The following is a 22,972-nucleotide window of genomic DNA, read 5'->3' as shown; positions in this document are numbered from 1 at the left end:
GCAACAGTGGAAACAGTGTCAGACTTTATTTTGGGGGGCTCCAAAATCACTGCAGATGGTGACTGCAGCCATGAAATTAAAAGACGCTTACTCCTTGGAAGGAAAGTTATGACCAACCTAGACAGCATATTCAAAAGCAGAGACATTACTTTGCCAACAAAGGTCCGGCTAGTCAAGGCTATGGTTTTTCCTGTGGTCATGTATGGATGCGAGAGTTGGACTGTGAAGAAGGCTGAGCGCCGAAGAATGGATGCTTTTGAACTGAGGTGTTGGAGAAGCCTCTTGAGAGTCCCTTGGACTGCAAGGAGATCCAACCAGTCCATTCTGAAGGAGATCAGCCCTGGGATTTCTTTGGAAGGAATGATGCTAAAGCTGAAACTCCAGTACTTTCGCCACCTCATGCGAAGAGTTGACTCCTTGGAAAAGACTCTGATGCTGGGAGGGATTGGGGGCAGGAGGAGAAGGGGACGACAGAGGATGAGATGGCTGGATGGCATCACTGACTCGATGGACGTGAGTCTGAGTGAACTCCGGGAGCTGGTGATGGACAGGGAGGCCTGGAGTCCTGCTATTCATGGGGTCGCAAAGAGTCGGACACGACTGAGCGACTGAACTGAATTGAACTGAATGCGTATTATATTATAGTGTTTTAAATGATAAAAACTTCAACCAGTTCCTGATTTGATCATTCTAATCTAGTTGATAATGTAAAAGAACAGGAAATAAACACTCAACTATTTGGAGGTAAAGGAACATGGAATTCTCATATGATTCAGAATATGCACAAACATGTAGAGAAAAACAGTGAGAAAACAAATGTAGCAAAATGCTAAAAACTGGGGATTCTAAATGAAGGAAAATTAAAATTCTTTACACTATTCTTGCAAATGTTTACTTTCAATTAATTTTAAGCTTATAAAAGTTACCCCCAAACCCTCAATCTGCCATAGTACAGAAAATATGCTCATTATTCAGCTGAATAGCTCCCATTAAGTACCTCCAATATCTAAACATGTATTTATAAATTATATACATGTATTTACTACAATGCTAATATACTATCTAACTTAAATTACATGTAAAAAAGTAGGTATTTTAAAGACTACCTAAAAAATAATTAAAACAGAAGGAATGCTCTTGGTCTACAAATGTGAATTCAACCAGCACCCTGTAACTCTCAAATGTCTTCCTCTAATTCAACGTTTTCTCTAAAACTCCAAATCTCATTTCCAACCACCTTCAGGATTTCAAAATCAGAGATGCCCTACAGGAGAGCTAACTTCAAACAGACTAAACTGAGTACCTTTCTCCAGAAACCTGCTTTTGCACTCTCGCTTTCACCTTAGTGCTAAAGGAATCTGCTCAGTGCAGTCATCCCAGGCAATTCTTTCTTATTTTAGCCCCACACCCATCCTCCCACCAAAACAAACAAAAACCCCCACAAAAAACCCCCTCTCACTATTTCAACTTTCTCTTCTGACTACAGCTCACTTGGGTTATGAGAGCAGCTTCTTCATGGACAAAGAGATTTTAAAGCCTCCAATCTCAAGGCTTCCAAATCATTCTTCGTATCAAAGCCTGCAGGATTATTATAAAACCCAAAATTGATTAAGCCACCTCTACTCTCCCCCTTGTTCTTGTTCCCAACCACTTTCAAGATAAAAGCCACACTTCTATCCTTTTATGACCGATTCTGGCCCATCTCTCTGCCAACTGTTCTAACCCTGTTGAACTATCTGAAACCACATTAAAGTGCCAAAATTTTCTAAGGCCTTTAGGGTTTTACATATTGCTCTCATTGCTTGAAAATCTCATCTTACTTTCAGGACTCAGTTCAAATGTCCTTTCCCTGGGAAAACATCTCCTGAGACCAAAGGCTCTATTTATACAGCTCAAAGAAGAGTGTAAGTAAGCCCCCTGAGGACAAACAATACACTGCATTACTCCTTGAATTCTCAGAGCTTAGCACGTACTCAAATGCTTAATATTTGCTGAACTCAAATCAGTGGGGGTAGGCAGTACCCTTGAATAAATGTTGTTGGGTTAACCAGGTGATCATATGGAAGAAGATAAAATTGGATCCACTGCTCACAATGAATACCAAGATAAATTCTAGATGGATAGGGAGTTACATGAAAAAACCCACACCATACAAATAATAGAAGAATGCATGGCTGAAACCCTTTATCACCTATGAGTGGAGAAAGAATCTTAACATGATTCATAAAACCACATCCATTTATTTGACTTAATGAAAATAAATGTCTGGGTGGCAAAAATACCATAAGCGAAGCGGACAGATTAATTCCAAGGTCAGTAAAATAATATTTTTTAGTCCCATTTATATCTGAGAGATCAGTGAGTTATTAAAACAAAAAGGTTAATGATGAAATAAGAACACACAAACCAGAAGCTTTTTAGATTAAAAAAAAAAAGTCTACCAATAATAAATTCAGTAGTGGCAACAAATAGCAGACTGGAAACTACAAAAACCCAAACCAGAGAATTGGAAGACAAAAATTACAGAAAAATATATGACAGGTAGTTCTCAGAAATCTAGTATTTGTACAATCAGAGTTCAGAAATATAAAGAAATACAGACAAGCAGAGAAGACTAATAGACAAAATGTTCCCAGAGGTAAAGAAACGTAACTTGAGTTTTCAGACCATGACTTACGAGAACTAGAAATATTTATGAATTTTAAAGATCAGTATGAAAAAGGGAGAAATCATCAGATAGTATCAGATTTTTCTGTATAAAATCAAATGTTTAAGAAAGAACAAAACCTACAAATTTAAAACAGAAATAAGACATGACCAATATCTACACCAAGTCCAACCTCTAGTCAAAATACCAACTTCAAGGGGAACCGAATCATATTCTCACATAAGCTCAGAAGAATCTCATGGACAAAATAAAAGAAATTCCACAAAACAGCATTCTAGCCACAAGAACTGAATCAGGAGAAAAAAAAGGGAAAGACTTAGTAAAGGCAACCAAGAAATTACAACATAGTAAAATGTTAACAGATAAGTCTAGGTAGTAACTATTGTGATGTCTAACGCCAATGTTAAATGACTCCTGAAAGAGATGCTTCCTAAAGTTCAAAAGCAGTAACATTCTACAGCAAAAATTCTGTAGAGATTCCTCCTTTTCCCTATTCTATACAACAGCACCAGCAAAATAAAGAGCTGCAGGCTCCACTCAAGAGTACAAAAACAGAAGCTGTCCCAGTGTGAGAAGCTGATGTACTTACCGGGAGCTTGGTGAAGGCCGGGTTGGTGACATGCTTCCCAAAGGCATCTTCCTGGAACTGAAGAAGCTGTACCACCAGCCCAGCCAGTGTTTTATTGGTAGGAGCATCCGTGTGAACATACTGCAAGATAAAGACAGAGACTCAAAAACTGGGACAACTGTGCAGAAGATAATGTTATTAGTACTTCCTAGTACCTAAGCACTGGCCCAGTGGCAGATTTTTAAGTGTCTGAGACACTTCTATAAACAAATATTGGGGGCAGTGGGCTGGATAAATAACACATCCTTTTAGGGGACAGATCTTAAGGATGAGAAATACTATGTCCAAGAAACCAAACCGAAATCATCTCATCCCCACCTGGATGGTAAGATCCTGGACCTCAAACTCAAGCCTGATGCTATAAGGGAGTGAGAGCTATTGGCCAGTCTGCTATTTCGTATGTGGCCAGAGAACCGACTATGTTAAAAGTTTTTCAAACTAATCCACAAACTCTTTGATGTTCCTCTCATCTAGAAGTGGGGATCTATGCCCTCTTCTATTGAATCAGACCATCCTTAGGGACTCACTGAAAACCATGCAAGAGAAGTGAAGCTGTGTGACTTCCGAGGATAAATCAAAAAAGATCAGACAGCTTTGCTTCCAAGCAGTTCTTTTGGGACACCCACCTTTAGAGCCCTGAACAGCAACAAAGGTGTCCAACCACCCTGACACCACCACACTGAGGAGGCCCAGGCTGCCCAGAGAGGTCATATGGAGAGGCCCCAGCTGATGTCCCAGAAGACTGACGGTACAACCACCAGACACATGAGTAAAGAAGATTCCAGGTTTCTGGTCCCCAGCTGTCAAGTCACCCTCAATCATCAAACCTCCCCAGTCAAGGGCCCAGACACCACTGAGCAAAGACAGTCACCCTGAACATGCCCAACCAAATTCCAGACACACGGGAACTATTAAGCATAATAAAATGGTTGTTTTATGCCATTTTAAGCACATTAAAATGGTTGTTTTCATGCACTAAAAAAAAATACACATGTGCGGGCACTTAAAAATGGTTATGATGGTAAACTTTACAAATGTTTGGTCAAATTTTTTAAATCTTTTTAAATAAATGTACATGAAAAGTTATCCATGCTGATGTACGTAATGTCACAAAGGGCAACTCCATGGTAGACAGCAAGTGAACATCACAGCAAGGAAAGATAGGGTACATGACAGGAAAAGCATAAATTAGTGAGTTCAATTAAATGTAGAAGTTTAATTTAGTATTAAGCATTCAATATAACTTTGAAAGGCCATCAATTTTTTTTTTAAACCGCCAATTCTGAGCAGGAAGAAATATCTATACTTCCATTAAAAAACAAAACAAAACACTATTTCTCTTTCTGGAAAAATCTCTTTCCCAGTACCACCCCACATTTCAAAATTAATGTTTCTACTGTAATAAATAATGTCTGGTATCTATACAGCAAAATATCAGCTATATCATCTACTGTTAGTTACAATGCTTTAAGTTGACTGGTTCTCAATATGTGCTACTGCCAATCAAAGAAAGAGCATAATATATTAACAATAGGGCAGGCAATTCTTCTTAAAGTTTAGTATCCTCTCACATTTTTATTTGTTCAAGTATACTAGCTTTCCTCTCTATGTGGAACAGCCAGCGTAAGTTAAATTTTGCCCAAGGCTGGTATTTTGTTGGAATGCTTTGTTTTACACGAAACCCTCTAGACCAAAGGTTGGTAAAACCCAGCCCACTGCCTGTTTCTGTGTGGCCCACAAGCTAAGAATGGCTTGACATTTTTAAATGCTTGGGGGAAAAGTTTTAAGAATAATATTTCATGACACATTAATACTATATGAAATTCAAATGTCAGTGTCCATAAACAGTTTTATTAAAACACAGCACACTCATTCATTTGCACTTTGTCTATGGCTGCCTTCCCCCAACAGCAGAGTCAAGCAGTTGCCACTAAGAATGCATGGTCTGCAAAGCCTCAATATTTACTCTCTGGCCCTTTTATAGAAAAAGTCTGCCTATCCTTGTTCTAAACTACACCTTTTTATCCTTACAAATAGCTTTCTTTTATATCAAAGGTGTTCTGTAAAAACACATTTCCATAAGGCTATGAAGTGAAACGTGTGTCAGACATAAGCCCAAAACTAGAAATACGTTTCATACACTCAAGCACATAAGATGTCAAATCTGTTAGTGTGAAGTAATGGTTCTTAAGTTTTAGCCCCACTCCCAGTCAGGTCCAAGAATCTGCATTTGTAACAAGTTCCCATGCGACAGTATGGGAATGGGCACTACACTTTAAGAACCATTGGGCTTTCAAAAAAAAATCCACTTCAAATATTGTCATATGTCATGTATCTCAGTTAAAGAACACATTTATTATAATCTAAAAGTTAAAAAACGAGGTAAGCAATTTTTAAATGTTAAAAACTACTTACAATTCCCCTTTCCTATAATACCAATTCACACAAAAACCATCAAGTTTAATTTTCTGAGGACTATTGTTCAACACAGTAAATCTTTAATGAGGAATACTCAATTCTGACAGTAATACTGAACGTAGTATACTCTTCAAGTGTAACCCACAGAACTGGCAAAGTATGTTGTACATACTCACAAGGTAACTTTACAATCTTTAGTAAGTACAAGCTTCTCCAAGGGATCTCATAATGTATAGCAGGGTTTTCGCACATGGTAAGGCAACATGAAAAATTAATACCTGCAGACAACTGAACAGTGTCAAATCCTAAAATTGAAAAAGGCACCATTTGGAGGAAGGTTGTTCAGCTAAAACCAAATCAACCCTTTAGGCAAAAATGAATTGTTAATGACCTATATACATAGCTTTGTATGTATTCTAAACTTCACCACTATCTACAGATGTTTCATTTAACATACTGTCATTCGAAATGAGAAAGATTTCACGTGGACAACCCTACAGTTTTAGAATAAAGATAGCAGGTTCAAAGCTCAATCAAAATGCTTACCTTAGATATATTAAAATCCAATTTTTAAACTATAAAATCTTTTTTAACTGTTTACTTTCTCAAATCACTCACAAAAATTATCAAACATGAAAATACATGTAAGAGATGACATTTTTAACTCATTAATTTGACATATACATATTATGTAAACTATACTCATACCCTCTCAAAAGGCAGGGTATGATTATTATAAGATTTTTAAATCAACTTTTAAAAATTTCAAAGAGTAACATTCTATTTAATCAATCAGAGGGATCAGAAGATATCAAAGGTATCACTAGTATCTCAAATTTATGTAATTCCATCTTCAAGGACTATCTCACTTGATTCAAAACAACAGCCTACAGGAGTTACAAATGAACAAGTAAAATGTAGAAATCAAGTGATCTGCTCAATGACATCAATCAGTGGCCAAGAGTACTGAACTCACATTTACCAACCCAACGTAATGCTCATTCTACTATTCCATACTGACAACTCAACTCCTCCCAAAAATCTCACTTAAACATAAAAAGATCCTAATAGTTTTCAAGATAATAAATCCTGATTAAAAGTGTTTTATCTCCTTGATTAAAGGTGTTTATTAAAGGTGTTTTACAGGGGGAAAATTTAATGATTATAGAGACAACTTCAATCATAAAAATTTTATTTGTATGTGAACCGTGAACTTCCTGATGCTCAAGCTGGTTTTAGAAAAGGCAGAGGAACCAGAGATCAAATTGCCAACATCCGCTGGATCATGGAAAAAGCAAGAGACTTCCAGAAAAACATCGATTTCTGCTTTATTGACTATGCCAAAGCCTTTGAGTGTGTGGATCACAATCAACTGTAGAAAATTCTGAAAGAGATGGGAATACCAGACCACCTGACCTGCCTCTTGAGAAACCTATATGCAGGTCAGGAAGCAACAGTTAGAACTGGACATGGAACAACAGACTGGTTCCAAATAGGAAAAGGAGTATGTCAAGGCTGTATATTGTCACCCTGCTTATTTAACTTACATGCAGAGTACATCATGAGACACGCTGGACTGGAAGAAACACAAGCTGGAATCAAGATTGCCGGGAGAAATATCAATAACCTCAGATATGCAGATGACACCACCCTTATGGCAGAAAGTGAGGAGGAACTAAAAAGCCTCTTGATGAAAATGAAAGTGAAAAAGTTGGCTTAAAGCTCAACATTCAGAAAACGAAGATCATGGCATCCAGTCCCATCACTTCATGGGAAATAGATGGGGCAACAGTGGAAACAGTGTCAGACTTTATTTTGGGGGGCTCCAAAATCACTGCAGATGGTGACTGCAGCCATGAAATTAAAAGACGCTTACTCCTTGGAAGGAAAGTTATGACCAACCTAGACAGCATATTCAAAAGCAGAGACATTACTTTGCCAACAAAGGTCCGGCTAGTCAAGGCTATGGTTTTTCCTGTGGTCATGTATGGATGTGAGAGTTAAGACTGTGAAGAAGGCTGAGCGCCGAAGAATTGATGCTTTTGAACTGTGGTGTTGGAGAAGACTCTTGAGAGTCCCTTGGACCGCAAAGAGATCCAACCAGTCCATTCTGAAGGAGATCAGCCCTGGGATTTCTTTGGAAGGAATGATGCTAAAGCTGAAACTCCAGTACTTTCGCCACCTCATGCGAAGAGTTGACTCATTGGACAAGACTCTGATGTTGGGAGGGATTGGGGACAGGAGGAGAAGGGGACAAGAGAGGATGAGATGGCTGGATGCCATCACTGACTCGATGGACCTGAGTCTGGGTGAACTCCGGGAGTTAGACATGGACAGGGAGGCCTGGCGTGCTGCGATTCATGGGGTCGCAAAGAGTCGGACACGACTGAGCGACTGAACTGAACTGAATCCAAAAAAAAAAGTTCAACAGCATGTTTTACTTAAGACAACAACAAAAAATCTTTTAGTCTCAAAGTTCTGATTAAGAAAGTTAGGAAAATATGCCTAGAAAGCTGTATCAATAAATCTGCTTTATATTCCCTGTGACATTAATAACATATTAAAAGTTTAACTTCTCCCTAAACAATTCTATTGCAGATGTACCATATGAAAAAAATAACTGTCTTAACCTGTTAACTACTATATGTAAAGGGCATGGAAATACCTTCCTTGGGCAATCTAGTCTGTTTTAGTGATCATTGTTAAATCTAAAGCATCTTTATTTAAATCATCCTGAAATCTTTAATTTCAGGAGTAAGCCAAACTTTGGGAAGAAACTTACCTGGGAACTTAATGGCTTACAGATACACTTCACCTTCTCAATGTTTTATCATCTGAAAACCACTCTGAACTATGGATAGAAAAATACCTTTCAGTGTTAAGGATAAATGATACACACCAAATAATACAAAACAGGCAGCTTAGGTAGATAACCAGCTTCTGTACTGCTGCAGTGGATGCAGTGGACTGAAAATGCAACCTTGGGCAGTCTCCGCTTCCCTAAACTGGTCACCTCCTCTAGACTCCTTTGGCAAGTAGAAGCTCATCCCAGTCAAGAAGTATTCGCTTTCCTTTCTGTAATGCTAAGGCAAATGAATCAACAAAACCTAAATAAATAGGTTTCTACAGGTTTCTGGTCTAGTTAATCTGTTTATTCATGGAACAAAGATTTACTGAGCACCTTCTATGGACATTCAGAAGACAAAAACAATACAAGGGAACTCTCTTAATTTGAAATCACCTGGCTTTTACAGGCAGGTGCCAATGTCTGTCTTTTCCACAACATTGTGAGTTTCTTAAAGAGAGGGATTACAAATAGCAAAAAGAAAATAAAAGGTGGCAAGAGTAGGGGGGGCGGAGGGCGGGTGTTGGAGCTGGAGCCAGGTGGATCTTCTCTGAATCCTGAATTTGTAACTCCTAACTGTAATTCTTAGAGAAGTTACTTAAACCTGAAGTCTCAGGTTTCTATCATGGGGAAAATGAAGTAAACAATATCTATCATACGGGACTACTGTGAGGATTTAAGCAAGTTATGTTTTAAATGCCCAGATAAAGTGGATGCTCAAGTTGTCCTCATAGTGCATGCGTAAAACCATCAATAAAAGTGCTACTATCAACGTCATGTTTATTTCATTTATTTGCTGAGATTTATTAATTTGAAAATACAGTATTAAATGCAACACAAAAGTTAAGTTAAAACCCATCAATGTGTACACCAAGGAGAGAGATAGTGTGCATGGAAGAAGCAAAGAACGTTCTTGTAAATATTTTTACCAAATCAACACCACTCTAAGAGGCTGACAGGATTCTGACTATCGAGTCCAAGGATATGCAATTCTGAATCTGAACAGGCCTAAGAAATACATTCCAGTTTTATGAAACACTGAGAGGTCAAACATAACTTTAACTCTGTCTCCAAGGCCTCAGGGACACGGAGCCAGCATTAGCCTACTGGCTTCAACCCTCTGGGACAAACCTTGCAATCAGGCTCACAGCCACTTCCTCATCCACCCAAAGCCAGCTCTGAAAGACTATCCAACCCTAAAGCTGCCCTCTGAAAACTGGGCCAAAAGAGATGCAGTCTGGAAAGGTAGAAATAACTATCACTGTACTTCCTTTTTTTCTATTCCCTTCCTTGCTACCCAAAAGAATATTCCTCCTGAGTATCTCTTTGTTAAAGCTACACTGATAAAGTAATACATTATTATATGTCAATTATATCTCGATAAAACTGGGGTAAAAAATCCAGCCTGGGGCTTCCCTGGTGGTCTAGTGGTTAAGAATCCACCTTGCAACATTGGGACATCAGTTCGATCCCTAGTTCCGGAAGATCCCACGTTCTGTGGGGCAACCAGGCCCCTATGCCACAACAACTGAGCCTGTACTCTGAAACCCATATGCAGCAACTACTGAAGCCCTGAGCACCCTAGAGCCTGTACTCCGCAACAAAAGAAGCCACTGCAATGAGAAACCCATACAAAGAGTAGCCCCCACTCTTTGAAATGACAGAAAAGTCTGAGCGCAGCAACAAACACCCAGTGCAGCCAAAAAATTAACTAAAAAAAAAATCCAGCCTGGGAGGAAAAAAACATAAAGGTATATTAAGACCTAAAATATTGCCTGAAGAGCATGTGATAAACAATAATTTCATAATATAAACATATTCAATTCCCTTAGCTACTACCATAAGCTCTATTGTTTACACAAAAAAAGTGACCAATTTACCAATGTACAAGGAAAAACAATATTGTCTACTTAACATATAAATGAGGAAAATCTACAATCTCAAATGTGACTCCAAAATTCCTGGGGGAATAAAGTCAAAGCAACAAAAGATATATAGTAAGTAAGAATATATGTCACCTCCCACTTTCTAAAAACTGATGTGTGTGTGTGTTGCGTGCTTAGTCTCTCAGTCGTGTCAGACTCTTGGTGACCCCGTGGACTGTAGCCCTCCAGGCTCCTCTGTCCATGTGGATTCTCCAGGCAAGAATACTGGAGTGGGTTGCCATGTCCTCCTCCAAGGGATCTTCCCAACCCAGGGATCGAACCCAGATCTCCCACACTGCAAGGGGATTCTTTACTATCTGAGCTACCAGGGAAGCCCAAAACTTGAGATAAGAAATGGTGAGTTCTGAAAGTACCACAGTGGAGTATCAGAAGAACACAAGGCCCCTGCCCATGCCTAACAACTTCCAAAGGCTGACGAGTTTCACTGCACTGTACACCCGAAACCTAAAGTACGTTTCTAGACTACTTTATCTTTTCATTCATTCAACAAATATTTACTAAGCAACTACTAAGGGTCAGGCAATGAGGATCAAAAATGTTCCAGGACACACTGTAGTGAACAGGCCAAACAACGTCCTAGCTCCAGGGCAATGGTCCACAAAGGAGGAAGTAGAGAACTGCGAAGGGTGTTCAGGAAATTCGAGGACACACAGAGCAATTTTTTTTTTTTTTTTTTTTTTTTTGGGCAGTCGGCTTCCTTACACTTTCTAAGGGGGTCAGTCATTCCTAAATTATATAAAGGAGAAGCTAAAAAAGCTGTTATAAAGAATGGGACTAAGTCACAACTTTCAGTACCAAAGACTCAGTCCAACTAACACTCCAAAGGCACGACAAGCAGGTAAATGAAAATAATGCCAAAAAACGGTATGAAAAAACAAAGGTGATATAAAGTGGGGTGACCTAACACGAACGGGGTTCTCAGGGAAGGCCTCACATTAGCTACAAGTCAACATTAACTCTTGCATTCCCACTATACATAAGCAGAGGGAACTGTGAAGTAAAAGCCGTCGTTTTTCTAGTATTAGTGAGTTCCCAAGAACACTGTGATCCATTATATCAACCTGCGGTTACCGACGTCCGAGTACAGCGGTCCACAGTCCTTCTTTAGCATATCAACTACAGGTTTAAGAAAACCTTGGTTACCTCACTGGACTTTGAAAACTAGTCTCTTAAACAAAACTTGCCGCGGCTCTTACAGCTCGGCTCAGACAGTTTTAATAACCACTGTTCACACACCTAAAGCGCCTAACAAAGAGGAAGAGTCACACCCTCCGGGTCACGAAGCCCGACCCGCTCCCTCACAAGCGCGGGCAGGGGCTTTCGCCCGGGATGCCCGGGCTCCCAGGAGCGGCGCCCCGAGGGCCCGCGAGCCCCGGGCGCGCGGGCGCCGAGAGTTCGCGGCGGGGGCGTGGCGGGCCCAGCGCCTGCCTTTGTTGTCCCTCGTGGCGCGCTGGGGGAGGGGCGGCCCAAGGCCCGCGAGGCCAGCAGCAGCCCCCGGGCCCCGTCGCGTGGCCTCCCGGGCCCCTACGGGCGCGCGGACCCACCTTCTTGTAGTGCTTGCCCAGCCAGACCCGCACCGAATCCAGCTGGGACACCGTCTCCGGGCTCTCCCAAAACTTGCTCGCCGGGCCTCCGTCCTTCCGCCGATAAACGGCCAGGCCCGTGGCCGCCGCCGCGCCTCCTGCGCCCGCGGTGCCGGTCGTCGTCCCCAGCCCTCCGCCGCCCGCCGCCGCGGCCATCGTCGCCGTCCGTCGTCCCCACCGCCCAGCCCTCCCCGGCGCTCGCGGCGTGCCCCGTTCGCACCCGCGCGCCCGCGCGCGCAGCCGCCACCGCCGCCTCCCGGCCCCGCCCAGCCAACCCTCTTCCGGCGCGGAAGCCTGGCCCCGCCTCTTCTCGGCACCGGCGCCCTAACCGACGAGGGCACGCGCGCACGCATGCGCAGCACTCGCGCCGGGCTAGGACGAGCCCCTCCACCCGCCTCTTCCGCCTGCACCACGGACCACTTACCCGCTGCACCTCACAGCTTGGGCTTCCGTGCCTGTGGCTGTTTCCCCAGTACCTGCGTTGAATCGTTATGTAGTCTACATCTGCACGGTGGTTCTGTGTCACCGTCTGCCACCGCCGGGGAGAAAGGAGCTGGTGTGAGATGTTCCGAGAGGAGAGCGCGTTTCGAGTGTCGCGTGCCAGCAGGGGAACCCACACGCCGGTTGGGAATCTGCATCTGTCCCCGCTTGCCCTCAGACCTTCTGCACGTAGTGACCCTGTCGTCCTTTGTAAACATCCATCTGGGACCCACACCTTCGGCTTCACACACCTTCCTCCCCACTCATGGCTCCAGCCACACCAGCTCATTCTTGCCTTGGGGCGCTTACAACAGCTATTCCTGCGACCTGGACCCCTGTTCCCCTCTGATTGTCACTTGTGAAGTGAAAGTCGCTCAGTCGCGTCCGACTCTTTGCGACCCCATGGACTATATAGTCCATGGAATTCTCCTACCAGAATACTGGAGTGGGTAGCCTTTCCCTTCTCCAGGGGATCTTCCCAACCCAGGGATCGAACCCAGTCTCCCGCATTGCGGGTGGATTCTTCACCAACTGAGCCACAAGGGAAGCCCAAGAATACTGGAGTGGGTAGCGGATCTTCCCGACCCAGGAATCAGACCGGTCTCCTGCATTGCAGGCGATTCTTTACCAAATGAGCTTGACGCTTTCAAAATCATAGCTTAAAGGTACTTCAGAAAAGTGATCCCTCCTGACCTTGCAGTCTTGGACAATCATACTCGCTCGACATTGTCGCGGTAGGACTCACCATGACTTGGTATTTTTATTTTCTTACTTTCCATATAAATTACATGAGAGCCTAGTCTTGTTCACAGGTATACCCTCAGTGCTGAGAAGCAGGCCTGTTACCCAACAGATGTTCAATAAATATTTGATGAATGAATGAATGACTTCTAGGGAGGCAGAAGAGTTTTAAATTATTAACGAAGTGTGATTGGCCATTATGGAGTTTTGAACATAATGCTCTCTGACCACAGAACAGAAAGTGACAAGCTGTGAGTTTTTCAGACCAGCCTTTAAAGAAAAAAAAGAGAATATGATCAGGGAGGAAGGGAGATTGCAAACACGTGAGGGGCGGGGGGGGGGGGGGGGGGGGTGGAGACTGGAACAAAGGCTTTAAAGTGTGAAAGCATGCTTGGTGAAACTCCTTAAGCCCATGGACTGGAAGCAAAGATATTACTTGGGGTGGCAGTGAATTTTGAATATCCTGTTGTAAGCACTGGAAAACCAGCTTGAAGACACAGAAAGACATGACCAGATTTATGGATTAGAAAGTAGCTACTGCAGTAGTGTGAATGATAGAATAGAGAAAGAAAGCCTGGGGGGGGGCGGAAATGCATGGACAACAAAAGAAAAAATTGGACTTCATCCAAATTAAAATCTTTGGTGCTTCAAAATACACTGACAAGAAAACGAAAACATGGAGAAGGTAATGGCAACCCACTCCAGTATTCTTGCCTGGGAAATCCCATGGACAGAGGAGCCTGGCAGGCTACAGTCCGTGGGGTTGCAAGAGTAGGACACAACTTAGAGACTAAACCACCACTATCATAACATATTTAGGTGGGGAAAAAAAACAAGAAATCCCCTACGATTCATGTTCCCACTTTCTAGGGAGAAACAAACTTGATAATAACAAAATTTCAACCACATATAAATTTATAAGAAAAAAATAACAGCAATTCTATAAATATTTTCATCCATATACTGATAGGAGCAATTTAAAATCACAACCAACTCAAGACAAAACTAATGGTATACTGTGATAAGAAAACATCCTTCTGAAAAACCAGAAGAATTCCAAATATGTGTGCATAAATATAAAGTAGGAGCTTTGAAGAATATTGTTCCAGGTTCTTTATAAGCTACAAAGTTCTTTTTTGGTAAGTTCTTTTTTCATGTACTATCCAATACACTGGTTATTGAGTACTTGAAATATAATATAAATTTTGCTTGAAATGTGCTATATGTTTAAAATACACACTGGATTTTGAAGACTTATGTATTAAAGAAAGAATTAAAACATAAAAAAAAAAAAGAAAAAAAAGAAAACGAAAACACCCACTGAATAAGAACACTTGCAAATTATAAACCTGAGACATATTCAAATAGGAAAAAAAAAAAAAAACTCTTAAACTTGATAATGAAAAACAGCAAGATCCAATTTGACAAATTAACTAATAACCAAATGGAATAAACTTAGTACATGCAACATTATGGATGAATCTCCAGGTATTATACTAAGTTAAATAAATCTTACCTGAAGGGATATATACAGGATATTTCAATATATATGAAGTTATAGAACAGGCTAAACTTCAAAGTAGGGTTCCCTCTGGGGATATAAAGGGGAAGGAGGGACACGAGGGAATTTCCTGGGAGTGACAATAAGTTGATTTGAAATAGATTTGCATTACACAGATGTATGCACACCAGTTGTCGAATGGTAAAGAAAATTTATGCATTTTACTATAAATTTCCCCTCAGAAGAAAAGAACACTAAAGAAATACTGAACTCTTGTTCAAAATATGCATGCTAAAGTGTTCAGTGATGAACTATATCTTTCACCTAGTTCTCAAAGCTACATGCTAAATTCACACAGTGATCTATCAAAAAGTATTTTTATTGCTCAATAGGTGAAGAGTTGATTAGGTTTCTTCAGTTTTTAAGAAAAAAGACTTTTGAAAAGAACTGGAAATTGCATAATGGTTTGCCAGTTGTTACAGCCTTCTCAGTTTCTGGGAAGTATACCAAAAAGCCTTCTCTAAAATGTACCAAAGAGTATGGTTTAGTAAATATTTTCTCTTTAATTTTTTATTTAAAAAAAATTAAAATTTTTTTTCTATTTTGTTTCCCAAAACTTTGTGCTGAGGGCTGACTTTCAATAGATCGCAGCGAGGGAGCTGCTCTGCTATTTACGAAACCCCAAACCAGAAGCAGGTCGTCTATGAATGGTATAGCACCAGGTTCCCCACGAACGAACGTGAGGTGTGACACGGGTGAGGGGGTGGCCACCTTTCAGGTTTAGCAAATATCTTCTATAAAGGGTCAGATAGCAAATATCTTCTATACAGGGTCAGATAACAAATATTTTAGGCTTGTGGGCCATATGTTCTTTGTGACAACTACTGAGCCCTACCCTTGTACCACAAAAGCCGCTATAGGCAATACATAAATAAGTGAGAATGGCCGTATTCTAACAAAATTTTATTCACAAAAACAGGTGGTAGACAAGGGTTTTTGTTTGGGTTGATGAAAAAGTTTAGGAGATGGATGGTAGTGATGATTGTACAACATTGTGGTTGTACTTAATGTCACTGAATTGTGTACCTAAAAATTGATAAAATGGTAAATTTTATTATATATTTACCACCCAAAAAAAAAATTTTTTTTAAGCACAATGGCAAGCCAGATTGAGTCTGTGCTGTATTTTGTTAAAGACACCTGACAACAACTAATATACATGTTACCTTTAGCTTAGAAGCATCTCCGTTAAATCAATTTACTCAGATCTGCTTGAGAATATTACAGTATTGCTTGCTTCATTGAGCTTTAATTTTGCCAGAGGATTAGGTATACTGGTAGATTAGGTATACCATCTAGACCTTAGAGCCACAAATTTAGCTCATGTAATTTATGGAAAATGTCTGTCATATTACCTAATTGACAAAGTCAGTCTTATTGTCAACTCAGTTGGGAAAAAAATTGTTTTGTCAGAGAAAATTTTACTTCATTTTTCAATTCAAATAAATGTGTTAATATTTAAGTCAAGAAATAAAAGCTCTGAGGAATAGATTATGTAACATTTTATTAGATGGTTATTAAAAGCAGTCTGGTCAAGACTGAAATGATCATTTCAAAAACCTTCCAACAAAAACAAAGAAACTAAGAAAAGAGAGATAAAAAAAAAAAAACTCCCAACAAAGAAAAGCCTAGATATTTTGATGGCTTCAATGGCGAATTCTACCAAACATTTAAAGAAGAACTAATACTAACCCTTCTCAAACCTTCCCCAAAAAACTGAAGGGAAGGAACACCTCTAGACTCCTATGAGTCCAGCATTAACTTAATCCCCAAAACAGATAAGGTTACTACAATAAATATCACTTATGAACACTGATGAAAAAATCCTAAACTAAATACTGGCAAACCAAATTCAGCAGTATATTACAAGGATTATACACCAAGGGAGATTTATTCCTGGAATGCAAGGTGGTTCAGCATACAGAAATCAATGTAAAACACCACATTAAGAAAATAAAGGGAAAAAAACACATGATCATCTCTATAGCTGCAGAAAAATCATTTGACATAATTGAATACATTTTCATGATTAAAAAAATGCACACACTCAACAAACTAGGAATAGAAGGAAACTATCTCAGTATTAAATATAATAAAAGCCATGTAAGAGAAACCTACGGTGAATATCATACTCAATGGTGAATGAATGTTTTCGTCTAAGATCAAGAGAAAAGTAGAGATGCCTGCTTTCACCACTTGTATTCAACACAGTACTGGAAGTTCTAGTCAGAACAATTAGTCAAGGAAAAGAAAAAGCATCCGAATTTAAGAAAGAAAAGATGTCTCTGTTTGCAGGTGATATGACTGTATACACAGAAAACCCTAAAGATTCTATTTAAAAAAAACTTGTATGACTAATACATGATTTCATCAAAGTAGCAGGATGTAAAATCAACACACAAAAAAATCAGTGACATTTCTATATATGAATAATGAGCAATCTAAAAAGGAAATTACAACAATTTCATTTACAATAGAACCAAAAACAATAAAACACTTAGGAATTAACCAAACAGGTAAAATAATTATACAGTGAAAACTATAAAACACTGCTGAGAGAAATTAAAGAAAACACAAATAAATGGAAACATATCCCTTGTTCATAGATGGAAGACCTAATAATTTTAAAATATTAGCACTACCCAAAGAAATCTACAGATTCAATACAAGCTCTATTAAAATCCCAGGGATGTTTTTTGAAGGAATACAAAAACCTATATAAACATAATGTTATCAATAGAATGTAAAAGAAAAAAGAAAAAAAAAATGTTGGAAAAAAAGAACAAAGTTGGAGAAATAAACTTCCTGAATTCAAAACTAATCAAAGCACTATAGTACCGGCACTAAGACAGACATATAGATCAATGGAAAGAACAGAGAGCCCAGGAACAAACTTTCCATGTACAGTCAAGTGATCTTTTGATAAGGGTGCCAAGACCATTCAATGGGGAAAGGGCAATCTTTTCAACAATTGGGACTGGTTAAACCAGATTAACTACATGCAAAAGAATGAAGTTGGACCCTTACCGCACACTATATACAAAAATTAATTCACAATGGATTAAAAACCTAAGTGTCAGAAATAAAACTATAAAATTACTAGGAGAAAACACAGGGTAAAAACTTAATGACTGGATTTGACAATGATTTCTTGACACCAAAGGCAATGATTTATTAAATGTGACATCAGAGGCACAGGCAACAAAAGAAAAAGTAGACAAATTGGACTTAATGAAAAATTTTAAAATTCTGCATCAAAAGAATATCAACAGAGGAAAAAGGTGACCCGTAGAGTGGGAGAAATCCCATAGACAGAGGAGCCTGGTGGGCTACAGCCCATAGGGTCACAAAGAAACAGACACAACTGACACGACTTAGCACGCATGCATAATAAAGGATTTTATCCAGGATATGTAGTGGACTCCTAAAACTCAACAACAAATTCAAAAATTGAAAAAGGAAATGATCAGATAGTTCTCCAAGGAAAATATACAAATGGATAATAAGCACATTAAAAGATTTTCAACATCTTTAAACATGCAGTTCAGTTCAGTTCAGTCTCTCAGTCATGTTCGACTCTTTGCGACCCCATGAATTGCAGCACGCCAGGCCTCCCTGTCCATCACCAACTCCCAGAGTTCACTCAAACTCATGTCCATCAAGTCGGTGACGCCATCCAGCCATCTCATCCTCTGTCGTCCCCTTCTCCTCCTGCCCTCAATCCCTCCCAGCATCAGAGTCTTTTCCAATGAGTCAACTCTTTGCATGAGGTGGCCAAAGTATTGAGGTTTCAGCTTTAGCATCAGTCCTTCCAATGAACACCCAGGACTGATATCCTTTAGAATGGACTGGTTGGATCTCCTTGCAGTCCAAGGGACTCTCAAGAGTCGTCTCCAACACCACAGTTCAAAAGCATCAATTCTTCGGTGCTCAGCTTTCTTCACAGTCCAACTCTCACATCCATACATGAGTACAGGAAAAACCACAGCCTTGACTAGACGGACCTTTGTTGGCAAAGTAATGTCTCTGCTTTTGAATATGCTGTCTAGGTTGGTCATAACTTTCCTTCCAAGGAGTAAGCGTCTTTTAATTTCATGGCTGCAGTCACCATCTGCAGTGATTTTGGAGCCCAAAAAAATAAAATCTGACACTGTATCCACTGTTTCCCCATCTATTTCCTATGAAGTGATGGGCCCAGATGCCATGATCTTCGTTTTCTGAATGTTGAGCTTTAAGCCAACTTTTTCACTCTCCTCTTTCACTTTCATCAAGAGGCTTTTTATTTCCTCTTCACTTTCTGCCATAAGGGTGGTGTCATCTGCATATCTGAGGTTATTGATATTTCTCCCGGCAATCTTGATTCCAGCTTGTGCTTCTTCCAAGCCAGTGTTTCTCGTGATGTACTCTGCATATAAGTTAAATAAGCAGGGTGACAATATACAGCCTTGATGTACTCCTTTTCCTATTTGGAACCAGTCTGTTGTTCCATGTCCAGTTCTAACTGTTGCTTCGTGACCTGCATATAGGTTTCTCAAGAGGCAGGTCAGGTGATCTGGTATTCCCATCTCTTTCAACATCAGAGAAATGAAAATCAAACATATAATGATGTACTACCTCATGTCCATTAAGATGGCCACTATTAAAAATAATAAGTATTGACAAGGATGAGGAGAAATTGGAACCCTTGTGTACTGTTGGTGAGAATGTAAAGCATTACACTCTCTATGGAAAACAGTATGATGATTCCTCAAAAAATTAAGAACAGAATTACCATATGATCCAACAATACTACTTCCAGGTATACACCCACAAGAATTGAAAGCAAGGTCTTAAAGAAATATTTGTACAACCACATACACAATAGCATGATTCACAGTAGCCAAAAAAAAAAAAAATGTGATACATACAATGGAATATTGTTGAGTTTTAAAAAGGAAAATGATTCTGATATATGCTGCAACATGGATGAACTTTGAGGATATCACACTAAATGCAATACAACAGTCACAAAAAGATATGTCTGCTGCTGCTGCTGCTGCTAAGTCGCTTCAGTCATGTCCGACTCTGTGCGACCCCATAGACAGCAGCCTACCAGGCTCCCCTGTCCTTGGGATTCTCCAGGCAAGAACACTGGAGTGGGTTGCCATTTCCTTCTCCAATGCATGAAAGAGAAAAGTGAAAGTGAAGTCGCTCAGTCGTGTCCGACTCTAGCAACCCCATGGACTGCAGCCCACCAGGCTCCTCCGTCCATGGGATTTTCCAGGCAAAAGTACTGGAGTGGGGTGCCATTGCCTTGATTCTACTTAAATGAGGTACTTAGAGTAGTCAAACAGTAGATAAACAGTAGAATGGTCATTGCTGGGGATTAGGGAGAGGGAAAATGGGGAGTTACTATTTAATGAGTACAGAGTTTCAATTTTACAAGACGAAAAAGATATGCAGACAGATGGGGTAATGGCTGTATAACATAATGAATATAATTAATCACCTAACTGTACACTTAAAAATGATTAAGATGCCTATGGGAAATAAGTCTGACAGAGAAAGATACCACATGATGGTCCCTTACATGTGGAGTCTAAAAAATAAAAATAAATACAGGCTTAAAGACAGAGGAGAGACTGGTAGTTGCTAGAGGTGGAGGGTGGGGGATTGGAGAAATAGATGAAGAGGGTCAAAAGGCACACACTTTGAGTTTTAAAATAAATAATTTATAGGGATGTAATGTATAGCATTGTGACTATACTTAATAATACTGTATTACGTATTTGAAAGTTGCTAAGATAGTAGATCTTCAGTTCAGTTGCTCACTTGTGTCCAACTCTTTGCAGCCCCATGGACTGCAGCATGCCAGGCTTCCCTGTCCATTGCCAACTCCCAAAGCCTACTCAAACTCATGTCCATTGAGTCGGTGATAGTAGACCTTAAAAGTTCTCAAATCAAGGGCCTTCCCTGGTGGTCCAGTGGCTAAGACTTCATGTTCCCTATGTAGGGGGCCCAGGTTCAATCCCTGGTCAGGGAACTATCCCACATGCTGCAACTACAGATCTTGCATACTGCAACTAAGAGTTCACATGCTGCAGCGAAGACTGGAGGTCCTATGTGCCACACTAAGACCTGGTGCAGCCAAAATAATAAGTAAATATTTTCTGAAAAAGTTCTTATAACAAGAAAAAATTTATAACTGTCTAAATGATGAATATTAATTGTTGTGATCATTTTGCAATGCATACAAATACTGAATCATGTTGTACACCTGAAATTAATATGTCCATTATATCTCAATTTAAAAAATAAAAATTAAGGGTTTCTCTGATGGTCCAGTGGTTAAGAATCTGCCTTGCAATGCAGGGGACGTGGGTTCAATCCTTGGTCTGGAAGATTCCATGGGCCAGGGAGCAACTAAGCTTATGTGCCACAACTGCTGAATCCATGCACTGCAACTACTGAAGCCCATAAGCCCAGAGCCTCTGCTTCGCAAGAAGAGAAGCCACCACAATGAGAAGCCCGAGCAGCACACCTAGAGAGCAGCCCCTGCTTGCCGCAGCCAGAGAAAGCCTGCGTGCAGCAGTGAACACCCACCACAGCCAAGAAAAGAGAAATCAGGTACAGCTTATTTAAAAAAAGAATGGACTGATGCAAAATCAACCTTGTTAAAAAATTTTAAATTACAGAAATTGTTAACATGGCAAATTTTATGCGTATTTTATCACAATTAAAAATTTGGAAAAAAAGAGAGAACAGACCGATAGGGACTTCAAATATTGAGTTTATTACATATAAATCCGTAAAAGTACTAACATTTTTCTTTTTTTCCCCTCAGCTTTGTTGAGATACAATTAACATATAAATTTTATTAGTTTAAGATTCCGTATGCTTATTTTTAAGAAGTAAAATATGTTTGAAAGTTTCATCTAGAAATTGGAAAACTATGAGAAGTGATAGGTTTGAAAAAGAGCCAATGAGAAAATATAGCAAATGAAAGTAAAAGCTCACTGGACATGTTGAACACTAGACTGGACACAGCCAATGAATCAGTGAACTAGGGAGCTAAGTCAGAAAAAATAAGTCTTGAAGTTCAGAAAGACAAAAAAAATGGGGAGGTATGAGGCAAGGGAAAGACAGGGTAAGAAAGAAGATACAGTGTTCTAATATACATGTAGTTGAGTCTCAGGATGAGAGAGAGTAGAGGCAACTGCTAAATGATTGAAAGTTATGTAAAAAAGACAATAGATATTCATAGACTCAAGAAGCCTAACAAATGCCAAGCATGATAAATACAAAGAAATTCTCATTTATACTCATTTTAGTAAAACTGCAGAAATTCTAAAGGATGTACATTAGACAGAGGAAAAATGATTCCTGATTTGCAAAAAAGGAATGAAGAGCAAAGAGAGTAGTAAATAGTGGGTAACTCTCAATATTTACCGGGTAACTCTCTTAAAAAGAAGAGTGTCTTGTGTGGTTTTAAAAGTTGGAATTTAAATACTTAACAAAAATGGTAGGCAAGTTGCCAGTGGAGAAATGGTAGTAGTCTAAGAAGGAAGGTAAACATATTGATTACCATTAATATTTGACAAATTAAAGATACATGTTTAGTTTCTAGTGAACCAGTAGAGACTTGCATGTCATCCACAGTTACAGTTAGAAAATAATAAGAAATAAAAGACTAGAATTGAGTATAGGGACAAATGAAAAACAGAAAACTGCATGGCAGGGCCAGCCCAAAATTTATTAGCAATTGCATTAAACTTACCAGAAATAAAAGGCTTCACTTAAATGCAAAAATTTCCGATTAGATTTTTTTTAAACTAAAGCTTTCTCTCCTTCCCATTCCCTTCCTATCCTGAAAAATAGCTTCCAAAAGGTTTGAGCTTCCCTGATGGCTAGGAGGGTAAAAAATCTGCCTGCAAACCTGTGGGAGACCCAGGTTTGATCCCTGGGTTGGGAAGATCCCCTGGAGTAGGAAACAGCAACCCACTCCAGAATTCTTGCCTGGAGAATTCCATGGACAGAGGAGCCTGGCAGGCTACAGTCCATGGGGCCGCAAAGAGTCAGACATGACTGGGACTAACACTCGACTAACACACCAGGTGAGCAAC

At 39.8% G+C, this 22,972-nt stretch overlaps 1 protein-coding gene across 2 annotated transcripts in view; it reads right to left on the bottom strand.

Annotated features, from left to right (window-relative positions):
• SMARCC1 (SWI/SNF related, matrix associated, actin dependent regulator of chromatin subfamily c member 1) overlaps positions 1–12,296 on the bottom strand; it is a 124,747-nt gene extending 112,451 nt beyond the window's left edge. Inside the window, exons 1-2 of one of the 2 annotated variants that reach the window (XM_044933790.1) lie at positions 12,050–12,296; positions 3,258–3,377 (exon numbers count right to left, since the gene is read on the bottom strand). In XM_044933790.1, the coding sequence (XP_044789725.1) occupies positions 3,258–3,377; positions 12,050–12,244 (315 nt within the window). In that variant the 5' untranslated portion in view covers positions 12,245–12,296. The remainder of the gene's footprint in view (positions 1–3,257; positions 3,378–12,049) is intronic. The other variant, XM_025272391.2, reaches the window with a different exon arrangement.
• Positions 12,297–22,972: the final 10,676 nt, after the last annotated feature.

This window comes from Bubalus bubalis, chromosome 21, assembly GCF_019923935.1.
Source record: "Bubalus bubalis isolate 160015118507 breed Murrah chromosome 21, NDDB_SH_1, whole genome shotgun sequence".
NCBI lineage: Eukaryota > Metazoa > Chordata > Mammalia > Artiodactyla > Bovidae > Bubalus > Bubalus bubalis.
The sequence above is the reverse complement of the archived record's forward strand: the minus strand, read 5'-3'. Positions and strand labels throughout refer to the sequence as shown.